This window comes from Podarcis melisellensis (assembly GCF_964234715.1).
Source record: "Podarcis melisellensis genome assembly, chromosome: 2".
Classification (NCBI taxonomy): domain Eukaryota; kingdom Metazoa; phylum Chordata; class Lepidosauria; order Squamata; family Lacertidae; genus Podarcis; species Podarcis melisellensis.
Window position 1 is genome coordinate 52,125,368 of NC_138529.1, and position 25,559 is coordinate 52,150,926.

The window sequence follows — 25,559 nt, forward strand, 5'->3', positions numbered from 1 at the left end:
AGGGCTCTTGATGAAGTGATTGTGTCTTTTCTTACAAAATCTAAGAGGATATCAGTCTTTTGCTCTTGCAATATGACTCCATTCTACAAATGTTTTGCCAGTTTAAATAGCTTGGATCTGTGTGGAAAAATCTACAGATCAGCATTTGGGATGAAAATGATGATGATGATGATGATGATGATGATGATGATGATTTTAACTGTTTGGACAGCAGTAGGTTTAGAGTTGAGATGCAATTGTTCATTTTTTCTTTATCTTTCTTTTTTCACTGGACACTTCCAAAAATATGTTTATCTTAGGGTGGCTGCTCCTCATGCATGCAGTTTTTTGCAGCATCCACACAACATTTATAGCATCAAAATGCCAGCCCATATTCCCCCACCCCATTTAATCAGTATTTATCCTTTCCAGGAAAAATGCAGTAAGTTTTTTTAAAACACACACACAAACAAAAACCTATTGCCAACAACTTGCTTACAATATCTTATTGACACATTGTATACCCTTAGATAATGTTGAGCACTTGAGTCTTGAACACTTCTGAAAAAACAATCTAGGAAACATTTGCTTGCCATGCCCCCACCCCCAAATTGGCAAGCAAATTTATTATATGGAATTATGGTACATGGGATCATCCCATTTTATCTAACAACCTGCAGCAAGTGGCTTGCCCAAAGCCATTCAATGAACTTCATGGAAGTTCACTGAATGTTGGATGAATCAGGACAAGCAAAAGAAAGTACTTCTTCACACAACTATGAATTTCATTTCTTCACAGGTTAGTGATAGCCACCACCTTGGATGACCTTAAATGACGATTAGACAAATTCATGAAGGATAAGGCTATCAATGGGTACCAGTATCAATGGCTATGTTCTGCCACCACTGTTGAAGGCAATATGCCTCTGAATGCCACAAGAGGGGAGAATGCTCTTTTGCTCAGGTCTTGCTTTGGGGTTTTGCATAGGCATCCAGCTGGCCATTGTAAGAATAGCCACTGGTTAAAACAGCAGGGCTCTGGCTTTAAATGTTCAGCAGAGGTCAGATTATTTAACCACTACAAATCTGTCCTCTTGAGTGGCCTTGGGCAAGTAATTTCCCTCTGTTTTTGTGACAATGAAACAGAGCAACCACACGTAGCCTGCCCCAAGCAAGTTGAAGGAAATGGTGCTATTCCAATGCATCATTCTTTTATTCTCTTTTTAAAACCAATTGCAGACTACCCTTCTTCTACTCTAATAACAATAGCAGGGCCATGCGTCATAGATGAACAGGGATTTGAGCCCAGATCTTCCCATTCCTATCCCAACACTCCATGCAAATACTTAACTAGCTGATTAATTGTGTCACAGATAACTCGGTTCTGCCTCTCCTCTCCCCATATAAAGCCTGCCTCTCTTAAATAAATCCTGGCTATGCCCATGACTCAGGGACCATCTCCTAATATAGTGACAGAGTCCGTCTTGAAAAGTCGCTTGCTAAAATTCATCTAATCATCGTTGTTTTTCTAGAGATGGGCAAGGAGAGGAGAGTTCAGAGAGGAGAAAGTGAGTTAATTAAATTTGAGTCTCTGCCCGAAATGTATTCTTTTGTTAGCTCCCATCCCCTAAAGAGGCATACCTTCAATGCACTGGTCCAAACGACATGAATAATGAATCCCTTGATACTGTAACCTGAACACCAGCAGTGACATAAGTGATAAATGTTTACTGATAATGACTTGCCATGCCAATATGTGGAAAGAAGAAAAGGTGCTGGCAAATTCAACAGAAGCATCTTTTACTAGGACGTTGTTATTATTTAGCTACCCAAACCTGATGTGTTCCTTGTTGCTTTAAGGCTAAGCTAACAGACAAAGGAAAAACAGGACTTGGGAAATCAGTGTTGCAGCAAAAAATGCTGGCAGCAAATGCGCCAATCAACACGCCACTTCTGTGCTCCTGTTTTCCTAACTGGAAATGAGTATAAAACAGTTGTTATATTAGATTAAATGCTGTTTGTCAGTACACCTTTCACCCACAAGCCCAAAGTACACAGAATCACAGAGCACTAGCAACATTACTTACCCTAAGTGAATTAATTCATAAACTTCACTGCCTAAACTACAGATGGACAGCTACTGCAATAACAAGTGGTAGAATCACCTTGGGACAGAAGCAAGAGGGCTTGTGCCATATACCAAGCCCTGATGGCTGCATTTTATTGTAATGCATCCAAGGGTGGCATTCTCTAATACTTTGGGATTATGACCAAAAGGTCAGTATCTCTTGGTTGAAATTATTGTTATTGTTATTACTCTGCCTTTTTCCTTTTTCCTTTTGAGTCTGATGGGACTCAAGGCAGCTTATAGATAAAAACAAGAACTGCAAAAAACATATCAAAAGCAATTATTTAAATATAATTAAGCATTAATAGAATCAAAACTATATACATATATAAAATCTGTTTAAAAGATACCCACAATTACAATAAAAACAGCATGGCACCAACCCTTTAATTAAAATGAATCAATTCCCCAAGTCAATTCATCTGCTAGTGGAGGGACAACCAGGAAGGAGCCAGCTTTCCTAGGGAGTTCCAAAGTCTGGGAGCAGCTACTGAGAATTCCCTTTCCTGCATCTCCACCAATCATGCTTGTGAAGGTAGCGGGACCTGGAGAAGCGCCTCCCATGAAGATCTCAAAACCCAGGCAGGTGTGCGTATAGTCAAAACACATTGGGTTCAATGGCATGTAGGATTGCCAAAGTCTTTTTCCTAGATGCCCACCCCTATTATTATTATTATTATGCCAAGTGCATAAAGCTGAATGAGCACAAGTTAAATGTGCATAAGTTGTGAGCAACCTGTACTTCAGAATGAAATGAGAACCAAGAGAAGGCTCATGCTCTGACTAAAGGTGAAAGCTGCAGGTAGAGGAGACACAAAGATTTGGTCCAAACCAGAACTAAATGCATGCTGAAAGGAAGAGGCTTGAAGGGGAAAAGATGGGAATAAACAGGGAAGGGTAAACAGGATACGGTGAAGCTTGTCCAAATGGTCCAAACACAAGTTTTGAGATGGTGGTGAATCAGGGGAAGAGGGGAGGCTCAATTAGTCCATTTTCAGACTGGAGTTTGTGGCTCTATTCAGTATTTAGTTTCTGCACACATTTCCGGGAATAAACACCCATGATCAAGCAGCCCCTTTTATTAATCAGGAAGCAACCACTTTCAGGCATCATAAAGATGCTGTTTATCAATGGAAGTGCCAACTTGGGTCTGTTTTATGATTCCTTGAAGAACCCTAAAGACAGCCGTGAGGCTTCAAAAGCTGGCCCCTTTCACGGGAAAAGACCTCTCCTATAAGACTGATGGTGTCTAGGCAGCAGATTAATCTTGAATACTGTTGCTGCATGGGTCACAGATCACAAAAGGCATAATGTGGTTGCTTAAATGTGAAATATTTTAAAGGAAGATCATCTTACCCACACAAGATTGCTGCCTCGCCTAACATTATGGATTTCCCTCATTGTCTCACACTTCCCTACAATGTAATGGATTCCCTTTAAAATATTGGTGTCTTAATTTTTTACATCTTCATCTTGGGAGCACTACCCAGTGTTGCTGAGAAGTTCCCAGCTTCTTAAGGCATTGTTTTAAGAAGAAGAAGATAGTCTGTATCCAAGTTACATGCTTGAAGAAAAGACTTGAGAAAGCCCTGCAGTTGGCAGATTTATCAACAAAGGTTTCTCACCATCAAAGGACTAGCACACTGTGGAAGTAACCTTAACCAGGGGGCTGCAGCAGCAAAGCCCAAGCACCTTAACCCTGCACCATAGTGGTCATTTGGAGGTGGAAGGAACTCCTGGTCTGATCTCTGCTGCATTGCAGCACCACCACATGCAGGCATTTGGAGAGCATTGATGGCTGGCCTTTGGGTGTCTACTAGGGTTCATACTGTTTAGACAGGGTGTGCTGTATGATACAACTTTTTCTTTGGATGAACATGCAGTTGGTTAGAGTGTGGTGCTATTATCACCAAGGTCATGGGTTTGATCCCCATATGGGTCCATATTCCTGCTTTGCTGGGGGTTGGACTAGACTAGATGATCCTCAGGATCCCTTCCAACTCTATGATATTTTATATTTTTATTGTTTTGCTCATTTTTTAAAATGTGTTTTGCATTTTACTATTGCTTAGGGCCAACTCTGGGTATATGAAGTGGTATATAAATACTACAAACAAAACTAAGCTAATCTATAGGGTGGTACAGCAGCTTTCAACCCAGTGAGATTCAAGTGAAACAAAGATCTACAGTGTCCCGATAAGGCTCTGTAATGTTATCTACTCTGGTCTGGTTTCCTGAGTCTGAGTGACACTGAAGACTGCCTATCCTTGCTTGACTGCTGGTTGAAGCATTTGCTTGCCTCCAGTCCACCAATCCTAACATTCTGGAGCCTCTTTTTCCACAGAGCTTAAAGCAGCATGAATGGGGGAATACCTGCTCATGGTGTGCCTGTTCATCCCACTTCCGCCTCTTTTAGAAAGGCTGTGCAGGGTTTTTCTTGAATCTTTGCTTTGCCAGAACATACGTAGCTGCCATTCTAAGGAGTCAAGACTATTGGTTCATCCAGCTCAATATTGTCTACTCTGAGTGACAGTGGCTCTCCAGGGTTTTAGGCAGGGGGACATCTTCCTACGTGAGATGCTGGGAATTGAAACTGGGACCTGCTGCATGCAAGGCAGATGTGCTACCAATCAGCTAAGATCCCCTAAATCCCTGCACAACATATTGACCAGTATAAAATAAATATTTGTGTGCCATGAGAAGTGGTGCCGATGCCCCAATCAAACCACTTTCAACTGTTTTTAATGTGGATTCTTCCCACGTTTTTTCAGTATGCCTGTGTTTCTCAAACTCATCAGTTACTAGTGTTTATGCACACAGACACCCTATAAGTCTATGGGTACCATATCTGACTAAGACGGAGAGGGTGTACCATAGGACTACAGAATTTCCTCCTCAGGTTTCCCACTCTCAGAAAAGTGCAAAACAAAAACATCTATCAATACTGCTGAGACTGCACCAGAGACTGCTTTACAACAGATGCCAATACAAAATGCTTGCATGCACAAGAATATAATTTGCAGTTCCCAGGATAATTTCAGGGTGGCATTGCCCCATCATAGTTTTCAATTACTTTAATGCATGCATACACAAAACCAAAAAACCCAAACAATAGCACTATTAATTTTGAAACAAAGCCCACAGTCACTCTAGCCAAATATGGAGGGAATTGTTGTCCACACACTTACTCAGCATTTAACACAGGGTCCAGCAGTACGGCATGCAGTAATGAAAATTATGACATTCAGAGGGCATCACCATAAATTTCCTAAGTACACAATCAACCTAATCATCAAATAATTTGTGCCAGCAGTTCCATGCTTGAAATATCCATGCTTGCGGAGTGCACTGAGGATCAGAATTTTTTTTTTTTTAAATGAATGAAATTTGGTCTTAGGTTCATGGAGAGGAAATTGGCTGCAATGATTATTACAGAATCAGAACAAAATGATTTGGGAGATTAGAGAAGAATACACTACTGGAACAAATTGCTGTACTTTCAGAAGGAACAGCATTTAAGTGCACTGCAGGCACCATAAGAAGGCTTTAGTTTCTTTTTTCCTGGCTAGAGAAGATGGGTCCTTTGATCTACACTTTCCTTGCGCTTCTGCTTCACTCCATACATTAGCCAGGCAAGACACCATAAAATTAGCATCTTTACCTGTGACACATTTCAAACACAGATATTACTTCCAAATTAGCATGTGTCTTCATAAATGTAGATGTGTGTATTTTGCCCTGTGCACACAGTGTAGGCATGAAGGTTGCCCAGCAAAACACACGCTTGGCATTAATCACATATGACAATGCACACACAGAGTTTCCTACGCCAAAGTCATACCAATACCATTTCCCATATTGTGATGCAGCCCCCAGTTCCCTGCTTCTGTGTGTGTGTGTGTGTGTGTGTGTGTGTGTGTGTGTGTGTGTGTGTGTGTTAGGTGTTTAATCCTCAAATGCTCTGGGCATCACCGGCAACTCCAACCTTGCATTCAATGATCACAATTACATTACGAAAAAATTCCATCCGTGGTTAATATCTCAGACAAAAGATGCCAGGGCTTCCTTAGAATAACTTCTCCTCAATACCAGAAGTATGCGTGTTGGCCGTGTAGCAAAACCAATCTGAGCATGGTTAAAGGCACTCAGTTATTACCTCACATGTTCCAGGGCTGAACTCTCAAGATAAGAACTGGCTCTAATCTGTGGTGAACTCCAACTCAGATTAAGTCCTGGGATTCCATGAGGACATGGACTGACCAGAGGCACAAGGGAGTCTTTGGCCTAAAGGCAGCCCAACTATCCAGTGCAGTGAGGGAGCAAGATTTGGAACAGAGCCTCAGCTACATGGGGACCCTGCAGGGCGCAAAACCCCGAACCGAAGTACAGGAGAGCATGATACGTGCTACTTTGCAGAACACTGTGCCAAAGTGGATCCAGTTCATTGCCCTGACCTTTCAGTTGCATCTCATTTCATGAGTTGCTACAAAAGTGCCTGTGCGAGCTGCTCTCAGGCCTCTTAGGTGAGCACAGCTTGCCTGGGTTGTGCAGACTCCCCCCTAAGCATCGCTCCCCTTTAAATCAGACGGAGGGAAAACCTGCTGTGTCAGCTGTGACTTTGTTGTGAAGAGTGACCGGCTCCAAAGCTGTTGGCAGAAGGAGGGGTCTTGTAGCGCCAGAACTTGTACTGAAAAAGAGCATTGCTCAAAGGAGACAGTTTAAAAGCCTCTTTTTTTCCAAGGGGCAGGAACTGTTCAGGTCCCAGACACCTGACACAAGGAAAAACAACAACAAAGTTCTGCAACCCCACTGTATAAGATTATAAATATATCTTTATACAGTGGTACCTCGGGGTAAGTACTTAATTCGTTCTGGAGGTCCGTTCTTAACCTGAAACTGTTCTTAACCTGAAGCACCACTTAGCTAATGGGGCCTCCTGCTGCTGCCGCGCCACCGGAGCACAATTTCTGTTCTCATCCTGAAGCAAAGTTCTTAACTTGAAGCACTATTTCTGGGTTAGCAGAGTCTGTAACCTGAAGCGTATGTAACCTGAAGCGTATGCAACCCGAGGTACCACTATATAAATATTTCTTTATAATTCCAAAATATATAGGTAGGCGCCATGCAAAAGTGAAAAAAAAACACCCTGGAATAAGGAGGTGTTGCAGGAGTGAGTTTCATAGGGTTGAGTTAGCCTTGTGATAGCTCTGGCATCAATTTAACAGCAACAACAATTTGTTTTTTGTACCCCGCCCATCTGCCTGGGTTGTCCAAGCCACTCTGGGTGGCTTCCAACAGAATATACAAAAACACAACAGAACATCACACATTAAAAGCTTCCCCATACACGTCTGCCTTCAAATGTCTATATAATGTTTATTCCTTTGACATCTGACGGGAGGTCATTCCACAAGATGGGCACCACTACTGAGAAGGCCCTTGCTCTGGATGGAAAATGCTAAAGGGAGAGGGCAGATTAGTGATTAGACCAAAAGCCCCGTTTCACCCCTGCGACATATTTTTCCACCTCCTTAAGGACTAATGGAGCCATTCGTGGTGGAGGTGGGGGGTTGGGGAGAAAGCACCTAATAATAATAATAATAATAATAATAATAATAATAATAATAATAATAATTTTTTATTTATACCCCGCCCTCCCCAGCCAAGGTCGGGAGGGCGGGGTATAATGTTTTGAGGCATAATGTTTCGAGTCCTTGGAATGACTCTAAAATACTACCCAAGTTCTTTTGAATTTTGCTCCTCCTAAATAATGATATTTTACCATTTTAAAGTCCAAAAGAGCTTCATGCTACAAACTAAATTACCACCCAAACCAGATATTCATTTAGTTCCCCAAAGGGGGATTAACAACAATGACACAAATTGAAGAGATATCTGTGCTGCCTGGCCCGTGACGGAGAGGCAGTGCTTTAAAAGGCGCTGCAATGTAGGATTTCTCAGGCACCTCTCTCTCCCAGTGTCTTACTGAGCAAAGCTATTTCAAACACCACACAGTGTTCTTACCGTCTTCGTTCTCGTCAAACGGTGGTGACTTGCTGGAGGTGTTTGCGCCCATGTTGGATTTGGCTGGAAGCTCCTCACTTACATCATCCTTTAAATTCAAAGTGCTAAGAGCGAGTTATTAACTCACTCAGAGTTGGCAGATCTGTAGATCTTCCTGCCGGTGGACCCTAGTGGGGAGGGAAAAACAGAAAGGAAGGAGGGGGGGGACACAGCTGACATCAAAACTGAAAAACTGTATGAACCACACAAATTTGTCACATTTTGACAGGAGTGTTAATAAAAAATAAATGGAAGGGGGAGAAGCCCTTAAAAAGGACACACAAGGTCACTGATGCTGACAGATTTTTCTCTCTCCTAGTAGACCTATTGACTTTTCTCTGACTACCTCAACAAGATCACCCCTATGTCTTTGCATGATTCTACTAGTGTGGCTGTCATCTTGCTTTCTATGCAGAACAGCCAAGCTGGTATAAATTCCACTTGCTTATGAAAATCTTAATTCTGCTTCGGACTAAACATGAGAAACAGAGGGTGTGTCACTTCACCTTTGCTGCTTTCATTTGAAAGGAAGCATATTAAAATTTCTTACTGTATTCCCTGAAACTCCCCAGGGAGGAACACAGAACCATGTATATATTTGATCTCTTATTCCTCCAGTGTGTGAGCACAAACCTCTCTTTCTGTGGAAAAGTAAGAAATTTGGCTGTCATGATTACTGACTCAGTTTATAATCATGATCCCTGCACTGCTCCCATGAAACCATTTTTATCTTGGTTTTATAGTCCTCATTCTATTGCAATAAAACTTCAACAACAAAAAACCAGAGAGCCCCCACCATGTATATAAAACCAGTTACCAGAAAGCGCCTGTATCCACATCTCTCTTTTTTTAAAAAAAAAACCTGGAAGCTACTTTATGAGGTGGTTAAGTACAATGAACGCATAAATCAGGCTAGATATTTTTCATTATGGTGCCTTGATTCATTGTCTCTTCCGCAGTCTGCTGGCTGCAGGACTGTCTGATACGCAACCCGGAAGCAGGGACCGAACTTCAAGCATTTATGTGTAAACATAATTAATAAGGTCTCAACCTGGCACACGTAAATGCAAGCAATGCAGAAAATGTTACTCCAGCCCCATCAGGTTTAGAGGCTGAAAAGAAGTGCTTACCCACCTTGGAGGCAAGAAAAGGTTCAACAAAGGGGAATCAAAACCATCAAAGGGCTGGAGCAGCTCTCCTATGAGGAATGCTTACAGCATTTGAGGTTTTTTAGTTTAGAGAAAAGGTGAGTAAGAGTTAAGGAGAGGCTTGCTAGAGGTGTTTAAGATACAAATGGTGTGGTCAAAGACACGTTCTCCCCCTGTGTCATAATACTAGAACCCAGGGCCAGCTTCTTTAAACTATGGGATTTCTTTCCACAAGAAGAAGTGATGCTCACCAACCTTGGACAGCTCTAGGAGGACTAGACAAATTCATGGAGGACAAAGCTTTCAATGGTTAGTATCCAAGATGGCTATGCTCTGAGTCTACTGAGCACAGCATGCCTCTGTGTACCACATCACAAGTGGGGAGAATGCTAATGGGCTCATGTCGTGATCTCAGGTTTCCCATGGACATCTGATTGGTCACTGTAAGAACAGGATCCTGGACTAGATTGCTCTTTTGTCTGTCTGATCCAGCAGCACTCTTCTTATACTCAATGAGTTGCCTTATTGAGGTCCAGATGTGGCAGTTCTCTGCTAGAGCCAACATTTTAAAGTCTTGATGTACCATTCAGATTCATCCTACCTTTATCTATCCCCCACAACCCACAGTGCCACCAAAAACAGGTTATTTCACCCAGCAGCATAACAGAGCTGTAGCGCAGCCACTTACAAATCCCCCCAAATCAGAAAACACACCACCTCCTCAACTCCCAAAAAACCAAAGAGGGTGTATGTTTCCATTTGTTAATTGATATGTGGAGATATATAAATAATTACTATCATTTAACTAGAAAAATAGTACATCTCACCATTGTGGGGGAGAGAGTGACCAGGGGCCCAGGGGCCTGCAGGCCTCTTACGTTTGCTATCTGGGTACTATCGGTGGGCTGCTTTAAGGTTCCCACTTTCCTTTCTTCAAATTATCTCACTTCAAACTGGACTTGGACCAGACAGCCCTTCAAATACAGGGCTGACTTCTGTAGAGCAGGACATATCACCAGCCTCCTGGGCTGGCTCTCACAGGACTGGAGGTTAGGTGGCAAGGAAGGACGAGGGCACAGGAAACTGCCACATACAGAACACTGGTCCCTCTAGCTCAGTTTTTCTACACTGACAGTGGCTCTCCAAGATTTCAGACAGGTGTCTCTTCCAGCCCTGCTTGGAGATGCTGGAGATTGAATCTGGGCCTTCTGCTTGCAAGGCAGATGCTCTTCAGCTGAGCCATGGCTCTTCTGCAAAGGACATTATCACAAAGGCCTGCATCAAAAGTGCACTCGTTATTTAATCATACCTTAGTTCTGTACCAGACATATCTCGTGACAACAGACTCAACTTTTTGCACAGGGGCCCCCAAATCCTCTCAACATCTTTCTGATGTTGGCACTGATTCAAAAAATAATTGATGCACATGTTAGCAAAGCTGTTTCTGTTGTTGTAAGAGCTCGGCAAAGTTCCCATCATTTCAAAATAAATCAGAGGGGTAATTAAATACTCAGGAAGTTGAAGCAAGCAAAATTGTCTTATGGTTGGAGAGCCCAGGTGAAATTCTTCAGGATTTGGGCTTGGATGAAAATTGCTAAGTCACTCCCTTAAGTGGTTAAGACTTTGCAAATAATGGCTGCCTTTGGTTGGCTGAAAACCATTACAGAGGTAGAGAGGGGGTAATGAAAGAGTTTTAAGCATATCAGAAGGAAACGGGAAAGAAAACAGAAGGAGAGTCAAGCAGATTGGCTGAAAACACGGCTTAAGAAATTCTTTTCCCTGTTATAGCAGCAATATGAAACCTAATCAGGTAATGTAGCTTGAGCAGACTTTTCAGAATTCTGGAAATATTAAGGTTTAAGAACTGGCATGAAAGGTGGAGGGTTGCCCAGGACCAAATATTCACTTCAACTCAACTTTCTTCTGTTTGCTATACAACAGCTTTAGAATAGTCTTCAGGTATTCTGCCTTTTATGTTTTTTAAAGTGCTACATGTGTTTGTCACATGGCCACTTGTTTAGCCCTATGTGGCTGACAAACTGGTACCACTCTGCTGAAGAGTTCTGTGCAACCAAAAAGGGAAACAAAAGTTGTGTTCTCTCCCCACAAAAAACACCTGTGTTTTTTAATAATTCAATAAAATCAGGCAAACATTGTTTTATTGCTGCCGGCTGTACTATTTTATGCATTCTACTTTTAAGTTGGTTTTTGTTTTGTTTTGCATGCTCCACTATTTATTTTTGTCCTCTGGCCCCTTATTTGGTCTTGTTGTGATGTTTTTATGCTTTTATCCATTCTGTACATAATTTCACATACTATTATTTATAAATAAATACTAAAATTTCAGCTTCTGACACTGATCAAGCTGTGGTCACCCTTCTCTCTTCTGGTCTTTCATATACATTTAGGTTTCAGGCTCTCACATGGAAGAGGGACCAAGCTTGTATTCTGCTGCTACACAGTGTAAGACCCAGGCCAATGGATCCAAATTACAAGAAAAGAGATTCTGACTAAACATTAGGAAGAACTTCCTGATGGTAAGAGCTGTTCAACAGTGGAGTGGACTCCCTTCGAGAGGTGATGAACTCTCCTTCCTTGGAAGTTTTTGAACAGAGGTTTGGGTGGCCATCTCTCATGGATGCTTTAGTTGGGATTCCTGCATTGCAGGGGATAGACTCGGTGACTCTTGGGGCGATCCCTTCCAGCTCTACACTTCTATGATTCTAATATGCTCTCCTACTGCCTAAACCAGCTTTAATCCAAACAGGTTTAAAGGAAACTCGCTGCCAGGTGCCTTATTTCAAGAACACCAGAGAAACTATTAAATACAGCGGTACCTCGGGTTAGGAACTTAATTCGTTCTGGGTCCGTTCTTAACCTGAAACTTGTTCTTAACCTGAGGTACAACTTTAGCTAATGGGGCCTCCCGCTGCTGCCACTGCACGATTTCTGTTCTCATCCTGAAGTAAAGTTCTTAACCCGAGGTACTATTTCTGGGTTAGCGGAGTCTGTAACCTGAAGCTTCTGTAACCTGAAGTGTCTGTACACACCTAGACTTAAATTCAGATACACAGACCACAGTCCTGCACATAATTACACCTCAGTACCACTGATGCCTGATCTGTTGCCATAATTTTTATAAGCCCCCCAAAAGGTACCAACCAGCCAGTCTTATGTATCCTCAAGAAATCCCGTTCAAGAAGCTGCTATTCTCCTTAGTCCCTGTGTGAGTGAAACGCTGAAGCAATGTTGCATCAAGGAGTGTCTTTGGACTTATGGGGGTACAAAGAGCTTGGGAAATAAGAAGCTTGTGAAGAGGGGCATCAGAAAGGTAAAACTTGCTGAATGACTTTTTTTTTTCAGAGGGAAAAGCCTCAAGATCACACATATTTTTATAAGGTTCACATTTTGTCTTGGGAATCAAACAATGTTATGTCCTTTTGATGCATTAAGTAGTGCTGACAATGGCCTGGTTTGCACAGCACAAGAAGCCGAACTATGGCGTACTGGGAGTGCACAAAGGTGTGGGATCCTGAAGGGGCTTGCAACCACTTTGCTCCTAACCAGTTTTGCTTCTGTGCAGCCCTTAGGCTTGGAGTTCAGCTCTCTCCTTGCTAACTACAAGCTATAGCCAAGAACAAACCTTCGCTACAGCTCACCGTTATATTAAATGAAGAGTCATAGATGCGGCATCCAGAGACATATGCATGACCATTAACAGCACAATTTTCTCTGTTGCTGCTTGTATCCATCCAGTTCACACATGCAAAAATGCACTCAGCAGCAGCCAGGGCTTCTCATGTGTAGAAGAGAACAGGGTGTGTGAACTGAGAATGAAACATAGACTGCTCTAATATTTTTACACCCCACTTTGTTGGGAATAAAGATTATTTCAGCATAAAGCATGCTCTCGCTATTGATCTAGTAGTAAAACAAAAGTGCTGCCATCATCACAACCTTTTCACAAGGCCCAAATGTGCAAAGTGCAGAGCTGAGATTTGGCTGAAGGCGCTCAGGAAAAAAGCGGAACTTCCCTCACTTAGGGGAGGCACCCTAGTTCAGTGCTAGAGCAAGAATGCAGAAGTTTCCAGCACCTCCAGTTAAAAAGGTCAGGTGGAAAGTGATGGGAAAGATCTCTCCCAAGACTCTGGATAGCAGCTGAAAGTCAGGGCTAGATGGATAATGCAGAGCTAGATGGATAAACATTTTGACCTGATCTAAGGCAGCTTCCTCTCGGTCACTAGTGAGTCCTCTCTCCAAAGCATGTTACAAATCTCAGAAAAGTTCTTATGAAGTTCCGATTGCCATAACCTGTACTAGAAATGCACCTGACCTAGGAAAACAGCAACCTGCCTTATTCCAAAATCAGAACCTATGTCCACCTAGTCCAGCACTGACTGGCAGCAGTGCTCCAGGGTTTCGGGCAGTGGGTGGTCCCAGCCCCACCTGGAGATGCCAGGAATTGAACATGGGATCTTGCACATGAGATATGGTCCTTCCCAATAAAGCTTGTTTTAGTGAAATGGCTAAAAATGACCTAGCCCAATAATTACCATATTTTTTGCTCTATAAGACTCACTTTTTCCCTCCTAAAAAGTAAGGGGGAATGTGTGTGCGTCTTATGGAGCGAATGCAGGCTGCACAGCTATCCCAGAAGCCAGAACAGCAAGAGGGATTGCTGCTTTCACTGCGCAGCAATCCCTCTTGCTGCTCTGGCTTCTGAGATTCAGAATATTTTTTTCCTTGTTTTTCTCCTCCAAAAACTAGGTGCGTCTTGTGGTCTGGTGTGTCTTATAGAGCGAAAAATACGGTCGTTAATTGTCTGATTTAAGAACCATATTTCCTTCTACTATTCTTTTCTTCTTAAAGATAGCTAAGAAACAAACACCTTGGACAAAGCCAAGAACCACCCTGAGATATAAGGTGGTATATAAATTAAATAAATAAGCAAAAATAATACAGTCATCTATTTTGAAACAACAAAAATCTTGCTCACAGAGAAGGAAGAATTGGGAGAATGCTTCCCCCATTGCAGTGAAAAATGCTACAGTAAAGATTAGTGTTTCTCCTGACCTGAAGAGAAAGAGAGGAAAAACACAGCATGCATGACATTATGCGGTGATATCATCCATAAAACAGGATGCTAAAATTATGTCTCATCATAAGTAGCTATAAAAGTCAGTTGCCATATCATTTATGTGCACTTGTTAAATAGAAACATACAAGCCTTATTGATGTCCTTCCTGGGAGACCACTGACACACAGACATCTCAGAAGGGATTCAGGCCTCGCCTTTCAAAATTGTGGGTTGTCTGGGGGCTTTTTCATTTGCCAAGTTTAAATAGTTTCAAGGATACTTAGTGACTCTGATATGCATGTTGTTATTAAAACCTTCTATTACTTATCACCCCAGTTTAGGTATTTTTTTTCTCACCAGGTTCCTGATTTATGTTGTCCTAAATCCTAATCCTAAATATGTTTTCTTAGATGTAAGTCCTAATGTGTTCAATAGAGTTTGTGTCCTATAAGTATATTTAGAATTGCAGTCTAACGGAGCCTTACTCAGAAGTAAGTCCCACTGAGTTCAAGGTTAAGTGGGTACAGGAGCCTGCCTATATCTTTTAAATAATTGCTACCTTCTTAAAGTTTTTATCCCTATTATATAATTTATAATCAAAATAAAGAACCCTCCACATAATCACCAGAAGAAATCAAAATGACAATGTGTTGAACAAAGTGTTTCTACATCTATTCATGCAAGCAATTTTTTTAAGGATGGGTGAAAAAAATACCAAGATTTCATGGCTAAGTGGCAGGGTTTTGAACATCTCATAAGGTGATCTCCAACTAAATTGTATCCAGAGTAGACCTAGTGAAATTAAAAAGCTTAGGTATCTTAAGAACACTGATTTCAATGGGTCTCCTCTGGGTATGATTAGCTTTGGAGAGCACATATACTAATTTTTTATGCGTCACAAATATACATTTTAATGGCTTAGATAATTGAGAGACAGGAATCCCTAAGCCCTTGCATACTTTGCTATGGCCTTTTCAACAATTCAAAACATTGCTGAACTTTATTAATCGGTCACTGCACATCTCCTCAGGGTTCCAGCTTTTTAATGCTCTGATGTTATCCCTTTATTGATCACAATATTCATGGTTCCATTAACGGAACAGTAAACAGACTAATAACTGGAGGAGAGAAAGGGGGGACAGAAGGGAACTTAGTATGGGGGTAAATCAAAACTATTGATTTAATTAGCACAGCACTTCCTTGCTGAGACCCCATGTATGCAAAAATGTCAAAGTAAAACCATAACAGTACTAGGCTCTTTTTTAAAAAAAAGTTATTCAGCTGCTGAGAATGAAAATCATGAGATAAAAATTATGGCTTATGCTAAAGCTGTTGGATTTGTGAGAATTAAATAGTTATTTCGAAGAAAATGAATTATAGTTCTACAGTTTTTAAATACTTTAAAAGAAGGTTGGGGAGATGCAAATATAAAATACGGTGGTTTAGGAAGAAACTTGGTCATTAAAAAAAAAACCCTTTCCTCTCTAAAACTCTTATACTGAGGCTGGATCTAGCTAGACACATCAAAGAAGCGTTTCAGTTAAAAGCGTTGTAAATTTAAACAGGGAAAACAGGTAGAGAAAAGGGGGGCTTCACAGCGCCATCTGGTGGCACAACGTTATATCGCATATGCAACGCATATAAATCGCTTTTTGTTTACTAATCTAGTTGAGTCCCTTTTAGGTTTGACCCACTGAAACCCTTGAATTCCAACCCATAGTGTTCTGACCCCAACTTGGTTCTGACACCCCTGCAGATGCACACAAGAACAAGGACTTCAGTTAAAAGTATTCAGTTAGCTTGACCCATAATTATTCTTTCAGGGCACACACACCTAGCACTATTCAAGCTGCAAGCGCTTGTCCTGCTACTGGCAACTGCAATTGGAGTCTTCGCTAGGGATATGTAAACATTCAAAGTTACTAACCATGAGCGGGGGGGCGGAAAGTTAACTTCTCTACAAGCCAGCATCTTTAGAAAAGAATGCCCCAAACCAGAGGGGCATCGATAAGCGAGAGAGAGAGAGCGCTACTTCCTGGTTGGAAACCTTAGAGGGTGAAACGAAAACAAAAGCTACCTTTCTTACCTTGTTTTAGGGAGGGCAGAAAGACCAGAGAACGGAAGCCAGCATCAACAGCAACAACCTGAAGCTGCAGAGCAAGAGGAACCGGGAGAGGTGAGTGCGCTGGTGCGGGTCGACACTTTGTGGGTGGCTTTTGCCTGCCCAGGTTCCTTTTGCAGGATCTCGGCTGGAGGCAAGGACACTTGGGAGAAGAGCCCGAGCCGCTATTGCAGGGAAGTTTCCCCTCTTGCAGATTGCAGGAGGAGCCTGCGGTAGTCACAAGGGGGGTGAAACAAACCAGACAACAGCAACGGTTGCAAAGACGCACATAAACGCGCGCAGAGGACAGGAAATAAAAAAAAAAGTCGGAAGGAGAGGAGCGAGCAGGAGGGGATCTTGAGAGAGAGAGAGAGAGAGAGAGAGAGAGAGAGAGAGAGAGAGAGACGGTAGAAGCAGCGGCCAGCCACTGCAACTGTAGTTAACGCTGTGATCAAATTGGCAGCGTTTCTGCAACTGCAGACGAATCAAAAGCACGCCGGCCGGGTCCGCCTGACACACCGTGTCGCTTAAAGGCTTTATGCAGATCAGCACTTTCCAGAGATCCCTTAAGTAGTTGCTTGGGGGCGAGGACAGTCTCCCTTTCCCCCTTTTTTCTTTCTAGGCAGGAACCCCTAGCATCCCAATGAGAAAGCATGAAAAGAATGCAAATGATGCTGCAAAGACTGTTACTGGCGTTTCATTGGCAAAGGGATTTAGGACCATTGAGCGAGAATCTCCTCTCCGCCCCCAGATATCTGCATTAAAACCATGCATCTCATGCAGCACTTCTCGCGTCCCATGCACAGTGGCTTCGGTTTCGGCCAGGAACCGAGCTAGCTCTTTTGGCCTGAATCCAGCACGGCCTGTAAGCGCACAGGTAGGGCTAATGGTTCGTGAAATTGCCCCCGGGCTTGAAAATAACTTCAGGACGTGCCTGCCCAGGTACTGCGAGGGGCATCAGGACCAATGACATGAAGCCTGCATAAGCCATCAGTTGTTCACGTTTCTCTGAGAGGCGAGAGGAGAGCCACTCCCTTAAACCTTGCAATCTCTTCTCCAAATTGGAGGAGGGCGTGTCAGCATCTGAGCTCCTGAAATGTAGAATCTGAGGACCGCTTAGGACACAGGAACCTTGTATCAAGTGCATGGTGGTCCTTGGAAGTGCTACTTTTGCGCATCTGCTTTACCTCTAAACTGCGCAGTTAAACATTAATTGGTGTGGTTATTCAGCTACTAAAGCACTTGTCCACCGATTTATTGATGGAGCTGGCAACAAGCCAAAGTCTGGGATAAGGGTCCAGACATGTAACAAAAAGGCATTCGTTCTCCTCCTGTACCCAATGTCCCGAGTGTGGGTCCAATGTCTGGAATGTGGCTTGTTCTCCAGCTTGAATCAAAAGCTAGCAGGTTGAAAAATAAGGTATGTGAAACCATTTAGACTTTCATTTCTATACCAAGAGCTACTTTTAAATAAAGGTGACTGTTTTGCTACAACAATCAACATCAATGTGTCTTTTAAGTCTGGTGGTTTTGAGCTGCAGTCATATGCTCACTTGGTAAGTGGGTTTTACTTCCGAGTAAACATATAGGATTGGGCAAGTCACTTGGGAACCCCGGGGAGAACTTCATTGTCTCCCTAAGGAATTCCTCCATCCAGGTAAAGTCCAGTGCCACCTAGTGACTACCTATATAAAGATGCAGTCAGTATAGTATGTCTATTAAATTGCAACTTTTGACCCACTTAAGAGAAAGTGTACTTTTCCTTCATGGTCCTCAGAGACACTTTAACTGAGGTGTTACAATATGTAAATTTATGTAGATTTAATCAGAGAAACATTTCATCAGTTAAAAGCCGGATAGCTAAGAAGGGTTTCACAATATGTAAATTTATTTACATGTAATCAGTTAATTATTTCATCACTTAAAAGCCAGATAATTAATTGATTAAAAATTATTGAGAGGTTGACAGCACGAGTGATGATACTTAATTTCCTTATCAAAGAGTTACATGCAAATTGATGGCATTCCATTAAGCAACAAAAATGATTTGTGAAGTGTCTTTAAAAAATTTAAACCTGCTATCATATAGGTTTTATATTTCAATCATTTTCTTGCAGAACAATAACAGAAATAAAAATAGTTATTTTTAACTAGTATTTGTAGGTATGAAAAGGGAAAGAAAGGATAAGAAACCCATCCTCCCAGTTTTTTTAAAGACTGGGAAAAGATAATAGTTACTTTCCTATAACTTAATATTCACAATAGCTCTAGCCAAGCATTCATTGTGCAAAGTGAAATTCTACTCATAGCACCTCATTCTCTCCCTCAGGGCACTCATTTACAGAAAGAACCTAGTTACATTGGAACTGATAGAATTTAGGGAAATCTACACAGCCTGTGACAACCCTAAGCTATGAATGAAAGGTTTCTATAAGGAAAGACAGGAAAATAGAATGGATTCCGTATGCAACTTGAAACACAGGTCAGGTTACTGCGTCTTACTATATGTATGGAGTATGACCATCTTTTGTTTGAGGGGGTAGATATGTCAGAGTTTCAGTAGTTAAACAGATCCCACAGAATAAAAATATCTCCCCTCTTATTTTTTATAAGGTGAGAGAAAATATCTTTTGGATGGCACTTTTTACATAGATGTTCAGAGCAAAAATAAGGCATAACTGTTGGTAAAGTAGGCAGGGAAGGAAAGCTGGTGTACTGTGGGCTAAGGTGTCATGGAGATTACCAAGAACACAATCTGAGCCAGTTTGCTCCCTTTAGGAGTTGCATAGAGGGGGTAATTCTGCCCACATACTGCCTGTGCCATCAATGCAGCACTAAGGGTGAGGAAAACACACACATCTGGGCCAATTCTCACTTCTTCTAAAGATGCAGAAAGCTTCTTGGGGCAGAGAAGCCATAGAGAGTGTGGAGCTAAATTTTACCAGTTTACGTCAGTGTGGAGGATGAAAGGAGAGGCAAACCCTATGCTTCTAGGCAAGTTCCCAGCCTCCAGTTAAATTGTAATGGTGGTAAGCAGTAATGACATTTAGTATTGTCTGTTCTCTCTCCCATCAGCTCACCTTAATAGTGGCAATTTTTCATAGTGGCTACCACAGGTGGAGAAGGCAAAGACTGAATCAGCCTTGGCTCCCTCTTTCACAACTGGGGGGGAGGGGTGTGCACTTTTTGCAGTGCTATACTTTTTAGAAGGCTAAAGAGGTGAGCTTATTGGACTCACTCCCCAAACAATTCAGGCACTGGTGTTAAATCCAGATGTGACACTAGATTTCGTGTGGTGTGGACGGTTACACCACACATGGGTGCCAAATAACAAGAACAACAATAATGTGAGATCCATAAAAAGCAACTGTACCACAATGAAATTGTTGTAAAAATAAGAAGTATTGCTGGAGGGGCACCAAATTTTGTCCTCACTCAGGGCACCATATTACCATATCTATCCCTGCACTAAATGCAGCATTTGAAGTTATTTTGTTTTAACAAAAATCCCCCCCCACTCCCATCTAGGCTAATATTACCAATGGGAGACTTCCTTCCACCAAGTAGCAACAGCTTCAAGGGCACAGATATTCCACTGAGGCTGCATTCCAACAGGCACAAAAGGGTGGAAAAAAAATTTCCCCCACAAGTTATGATGCTGACAAAATCCATGCCTGGTGGTTGCTGTTAACTTTAACAACAACTTTTAAATTCCCAAATGCAAAACATTTAGCATCACATCTATTTTGGCCTGGTGATTGGACACTGTACCAGCCTTGCAGCCTAATCACATGCATGTTTATAGTTGGATATATGTCCCACTGTGTTCAACAACTCTTACTCCCAAATAATTGGGAACAAGCTTGCATGCTGAGACTGTATTGCAAAATAATAATTCCATGATAGCCAGCGTGATTCAGTGATTAGTAAACTGAACTTCTGTCTTGACAATCAAAGTTAGCAAGCTTGCTTGGCTATGTATGTGTTGTGTGAACTATAAAATGGGAACAGTAACCCGTTATTTCACATGGTGGTTGTGAGGTAAATACTGCAAAGCAGTTTGCATATTAAAAGGCCATAGAACAAAGTTTTAGAAGTTCAGCTGTTTTTCTGGAAATGTTTGCTGCCCTCTAATGGGGATAAAGCAGCATGGCATACAAAAGGAGCACCAGCAGCCTGCCATTATGAAGCTACTTTATACTGCATTAGATCACTAGTCATCTAGCCCAGTGCCGCCTACTTTGACTGGTAGCAGTTTTTCACCAATCCCTAACCCCACTCTAAGTCTGCAGAAGAGTCTAGGAAGATGTAGTTCACCACTTTGCTATTTTTTTTACCTACACACAGTATTTTATTTTATTTTTTAATATTTTGACTATTATGTACCAAGTGTTACAAATTTCAGTTTGGTATGATGTTGATATTTTCCTGGTTTTTCTTTACAAATAATTTTTATGTGATTAGCTTCAGTTACTGAAACTCATTCTACGGCATTCAGGTATGGATGCCTAAAGTTCCAAAATACAACCACCAAACATTCAAAGGCAATTTGAATTACCGTATTTTTCGCTCTATAAGACGCACCAGACCACAAGACGCACCTAGTTTTTGGAGGAGGAAAACAAGAAAAAAATATCTGAATCTCAGAAGCCAGAACAGCAAGGGGGATTGCTGCGCAATGAAAGCAGCAATCCCTCTTGCTGTTCTGGCTTCTGGGATAGCTGCGCAGCCTGCATTCGCTCCATAAGATGCACACACATTTCCCCTTACTTTTAGGAGGGAAAAAGTGAGTCTTATAGAGCAAAAAATACGGTACATTTACTGTTTTTGTGTGTGTGTGTGTGACAACAGATCCTCAATAGAAATGCAATGCCATAGCAGCAATTTAAACAGCGGTTGATATCAATTCAATATATATATTCACTTATTTACATTTACTGACCTCCTCTCTCCCCCCCACTGATTACAACATCTCCCCAGAATATGCAAATAAAAATGTTTCCCTAAAAACTAACTTGCAAGTCAAGAACAAAAAAATAATGTCCTTCAAAATCACCCATCTCTCCTAATTATCATTATAATAATCTATTCTAAATCCTAAACCTACCTTTTTCTTGTATAGTCAAAACTAAGTGTAGCACAGCACGTCATCATTATGCAAACGTCCTAGGGATAATGCCAAAGTTTTTGGGTAATAGTTGTTTGAAAAACTACCTACAGAATTAGTATTCTTTTGATGAAGGTATGAAGTGAATGGAGTACCAATGATGGATAGCTAGAAGCTTTAAGGTTCATTATCTTTAAACAATCTACTACAGGATACGAGCATATTTTCCTTCAAGTTTATTTAAAAATCTAACAAACAGGAACACACACTTGAAGGAGTAAAGTACAAGGGTTATGTTCAACCAGTCTTTTCTTACTGAATACACTCCTGCTTTGTGAAACTCAGTGCTGGAAGCAGACAACCATTCTTCTGAATCACTGAAGGAGCATCTATTATACAACTTTATTCATGTTCCTGGACACTTTCTGAAGTCTGTTAAGACACTGAACAAATTTTCAATTCCTTTTTTGCTTCTTTGCCTATTACACTTACTATTTCACCTGTCAAACCCACCTCTACAATTCAAAATATTTTAAGAACAAGGCAAAAGGAGCTCACAGAGTTTGCTTCTCAGGTGGCCAACAATATACATTAGTGCTTGTTCTTTCTTCTATGAAGAACTGTATGACCATGAAACGGTAAGCTTGGCATCTGATTTAAGATGATGGCGTTTTCACATCATTTGCTTCTTTTGCTTCTTTTTGAATAGAGAACCCATATTTAAATGTAACAATCACAGTCACTACCAGTACAGCAGTGGTAACTAAAGTGGATATCACTACTGGAATCCACCACTTTTCTGGATCATCCACTGGCTCAGATGCTGTGAAAACAAGGAAAGAGAAAAGATGCTAAGCCCTCACTACACTGTAAAATATGGCCAGACCCCAGTGCCCAAGACACTGCTAATTAGGAGGTAAGCCTGTAGAAAACTTTACTATTTTAAAAATGTATTTATTATATGTCAGTGTTGGGACCCCCCCCTTTTTTTTTTTTGCTCCATGGACCTCTGCTTTTATAGACATAGCACCCTAATAAAACTAAAATAGCTACCCTGGCTCAGGCAGCATCAGTTGTAGAAAAGGAACTCCCAATGAAACTTGAAAGTAGCTTAGTGATTTTTACCTAAACACCCAATATCTTGCTAAACATTAAACTCACCTAATGGGGCTTGACAGATCCATGAAGCATTTCCTGAACAAGGAGCTGATATCAAAAAAGCCACAGCAGGTTGCATCTGAGGACACAACTGCTCCGCATCAAAAAGAATCCTGAAACATGAAGTAGACATATATCTAAACAAACCTAGACAAACAACACACACTTTATGCTATAAACAGCTTAGGATGGTCAATAGTAAACTATTGTGGGTGGGAAGGTGCACATGAATAGTCTGATTCCAATGTTATACTCCAATATTTAGCATTTTGAACACTAAGTGGTCCAACATATACTTGAATCTAATACTTTAGATACAAACTGGTCTTTGCCTTTGCATGAGTTGGTGGTTTCAAGGCTTCCGTAATTGTATGCAAAATATTGTAAAACAGGTATTTATATAATTATCAAGCACTTGAATATCATCTTACAGAAAACACAGGAGTATAATTTTGTTTAATAATAATAATAATAATAATAATAATAATAATAACAGCAATAATTTTATTATTTACACCCTGCCCATCTGGCTGGGTTTCCCCATGAGCCATGTTCTATTAAAAAACAAACAAACAAACAAACACCCTGTCCCAACGTAAAAGCTATCTTTTTTTGTATTCACATGCAGCAGCAGCAAAGGATCCATAAGTGCAAAGGGCTATGGGTTTCTCAGGCTTAACAACAGATGTTTACAACATGTATGAAAATGGGTTTTAAGAAATTAATCACCAGCTGTGGAAGTGGGAGAGACTGTCATCAGGAATACAGTGGTACCTCGGGTTAAGTACTTAATTCATTCTGGAGGTCTGTACTTAACCTGAAACTGTTCTTAACCTGAAGCACCACTTTAGCTAATGGGGCCTCCTGCTGCTGCCGCACCGCCGGACCATGATTTCTGTTCTCACCCTGAAGCGAAGTTCTTAACCTGAAGCACTATTTCTGGGTAACCTGAAGCGTATGTAACCTGAAGCGTATGTAACCTGAGGTACCACTGTAAAATGACTGGGGAGGGAAGATTTAAGCCTTCCCTCTCCAACTGCTATCCAGTTCAAAACTGTTCCTATTAAAGACCTCCTTTTTATTACAATCAACACTCAGAACGCACAAACCAGTATCATAGCCTCTTATAGAACAATTTATGGGTGAACATTCCAAAAGTTAAAGTAATCTGCTGTTTGATTGCAGAATGATGTCAAAACTACAGGATGATATGGTTCCCAACAACAAGTAATATATACACACACACAGCCTTATGGCATAATTATTCTCTAGTAAATCAAAATTTGGGAATTTGTGAAAAGAGAGCTGTTTAATTTACCTGCCTTCTAGCTTTTCTTCCTGTGAAAGCCACATTTTTGGCTGGAAATCTGGGCCAGCTACGTGAACCCAGAATATTTTAGAGATCACTTTAGCTACCCAATCCTGCAAAGGATTAATAGTGACAGAAGACAAGAACATCTGATGACAGCTGAAAATATCCAACATCTTTTGAAGTTAAATTTCAGTTACAAATTTCTTTTAACAAAAGACCGCATACATGTCGCACTGCGCAAACTAGGAGGTTTTCGGCCAGTTAAAAAGAAGACCGGGAAATAAATTACAATAGATTAGCATGATTATCTGAACATGAGAATTTCCAGAACATAGCTCACAGTTCTTTTGTTTCTCAGCAATGAGCCATTCCTAAGTTTATCCTATTTGTTCTACATAAAATTAATAGCAGCTTGTTTTGAATTTATGGTTTTAAAGAAAATATTAGCAAAGTACTATATAAAGGTGCAAACAAGGTCTACAGCTACACACACAATTTTTTTTTAAAAAAGGTTTATTTTCACACTTCTCTACTTTCAGCCCACTCCTAAACAGAAATAAGGCCTACTGGGGCAGAATTGCAACCTGTACTATTTTATCTCCCCATGTAATCTAACAAGTTTCCATAAGATGAAAGGCAGTAGAAACCCATTTTAGAAATCAGAGAATGACAGTGTCTCTTTTTTATCTACCTGATTGATGCCTAAGTCACTGACCTTTTCATCATTGCTAGTCATATGTAGAAGCCGGGCTCCTTTAAAAAGGCTGCACATGTATTCTGCATCACTATGATTAATCTGCCCATATGAAGGAATGTAATAACACTGTCCATTGAAGTATGTCCAACTGTAGTAACAAAACTGGCTTCTCAGATCTTTTCAAAAAGAAGGAACACAGTGGGGGGAAATGATGCACTTACATAATTATCACTAGGCAGGCAGCAGTACAATAAATAAAAGGTCACATTGCCCCTCGCTATTTTGAGACAAAGTGGGTCCCCATCTATAGACAGAGCCGCTTAGCTTCTTGCCTCCCACAATTCTTTGCTCCTGCCTGCTGTCACGTGGTGAAAAACCACCTACACCGTTGGTTCCATCATCCCACAAATTAAATTGAACAGATTACAAAAATGGAATATATCAATAGCCTCAAGCTAATAAGACCACTTTTGTCCCACTACTGTAGTACTCACTTATTTCACAGAGCTTTAAATCATGTTCTGAGCAGGTCACATCACCAGCACACTTTCCTGTTAATCTATTGCATGGTTTATCTTCTGGACATTCTGGGCACCTTTCTTGACAAAAGGCTCCAAAATGACCTTCTCTGCAAGCTGAAAATGTATTTTAAAATAACGAACTAATGTTTAGATAAGAACAGTACTTTATGGTCCAACCCCCTTCAAAAAATAGTAATCTTTATCTAAGTCCCCATACAATAAGGCATGTAGGCATATAGATCTGATTCCATGAAGTTAAACAATATCC

General features: G+C 41.1%; 2 protein-coding genes across 9 annotated transcripts in view; both read right to left on the reverse strand.

The window, feature by feature from the left end:
• STK32A (serine/threonine kinase 32A) overlaps positions 1-16,997 on the reverse strand; it is an 81,608-nt gene extending 64,611 nt beyond the window's left edge. The window contains exons 1-2 of one of the 2 annotated variants that reach the window (XM_081900127.1): positions 16,482-16,997; positions 8,132-8,298 (exon numbers count right to left, since the gene is read on the reverse strand). In XM_081900127.1, coding sequence (XP_081756253.1) covers positions 8,132-8,183 — 52 coding nt within the window. In that variant the 5' untranslated portion in view covers positions 8,184-8,298; positions 16,482-16,997. Of the gene's footprint in view, positions 1-8,131; positions 8,299-16,229; positions 16,254-16,481 lie in introns of those variants that run through there. The other variant, XM_081900128.1, reaches the window with a different exon arrangement.
• A 4,827-nt stretch (positions 16,998-21,824) lies between these two features.
• LOC309363707 (uncharacterized protein) overlaps positions 21,825-25,559 on the reverse strand; it is an 80,468-nt gene continuing 76,733 nt past the window's right edge. For all 7 annotated transcript variants that reach the window (XM_081900095.1, XM_081900092.1, XM_081900094.1 and 4 more), the window contains 5 exons: positions 25,265-25,405; positions 24,789-24,946; positions 24,080-24,183; positions 22,765-22,874; positions 21,825-22,426 (listed from right to left, as the gene is read on the reverse strand). In XM_081900095.1, coding sequence (XP_081756221.1) covers positions 22,260-22,426; positions 22,765-22,874; positions 24,080-24,183; positions 24,789-24,946; positions 25,265-25,405 — 680 coding nt within the window. In that variant the 3' untranslated portion in view covers positions 21,825-22,259. The remainder of the gene's footprint in view (positions 22,427-22,764; positions 22,875-24,079; positions 24,184-24,788; positions 24,947-25,264; positions 25,406-25,559) is intronic.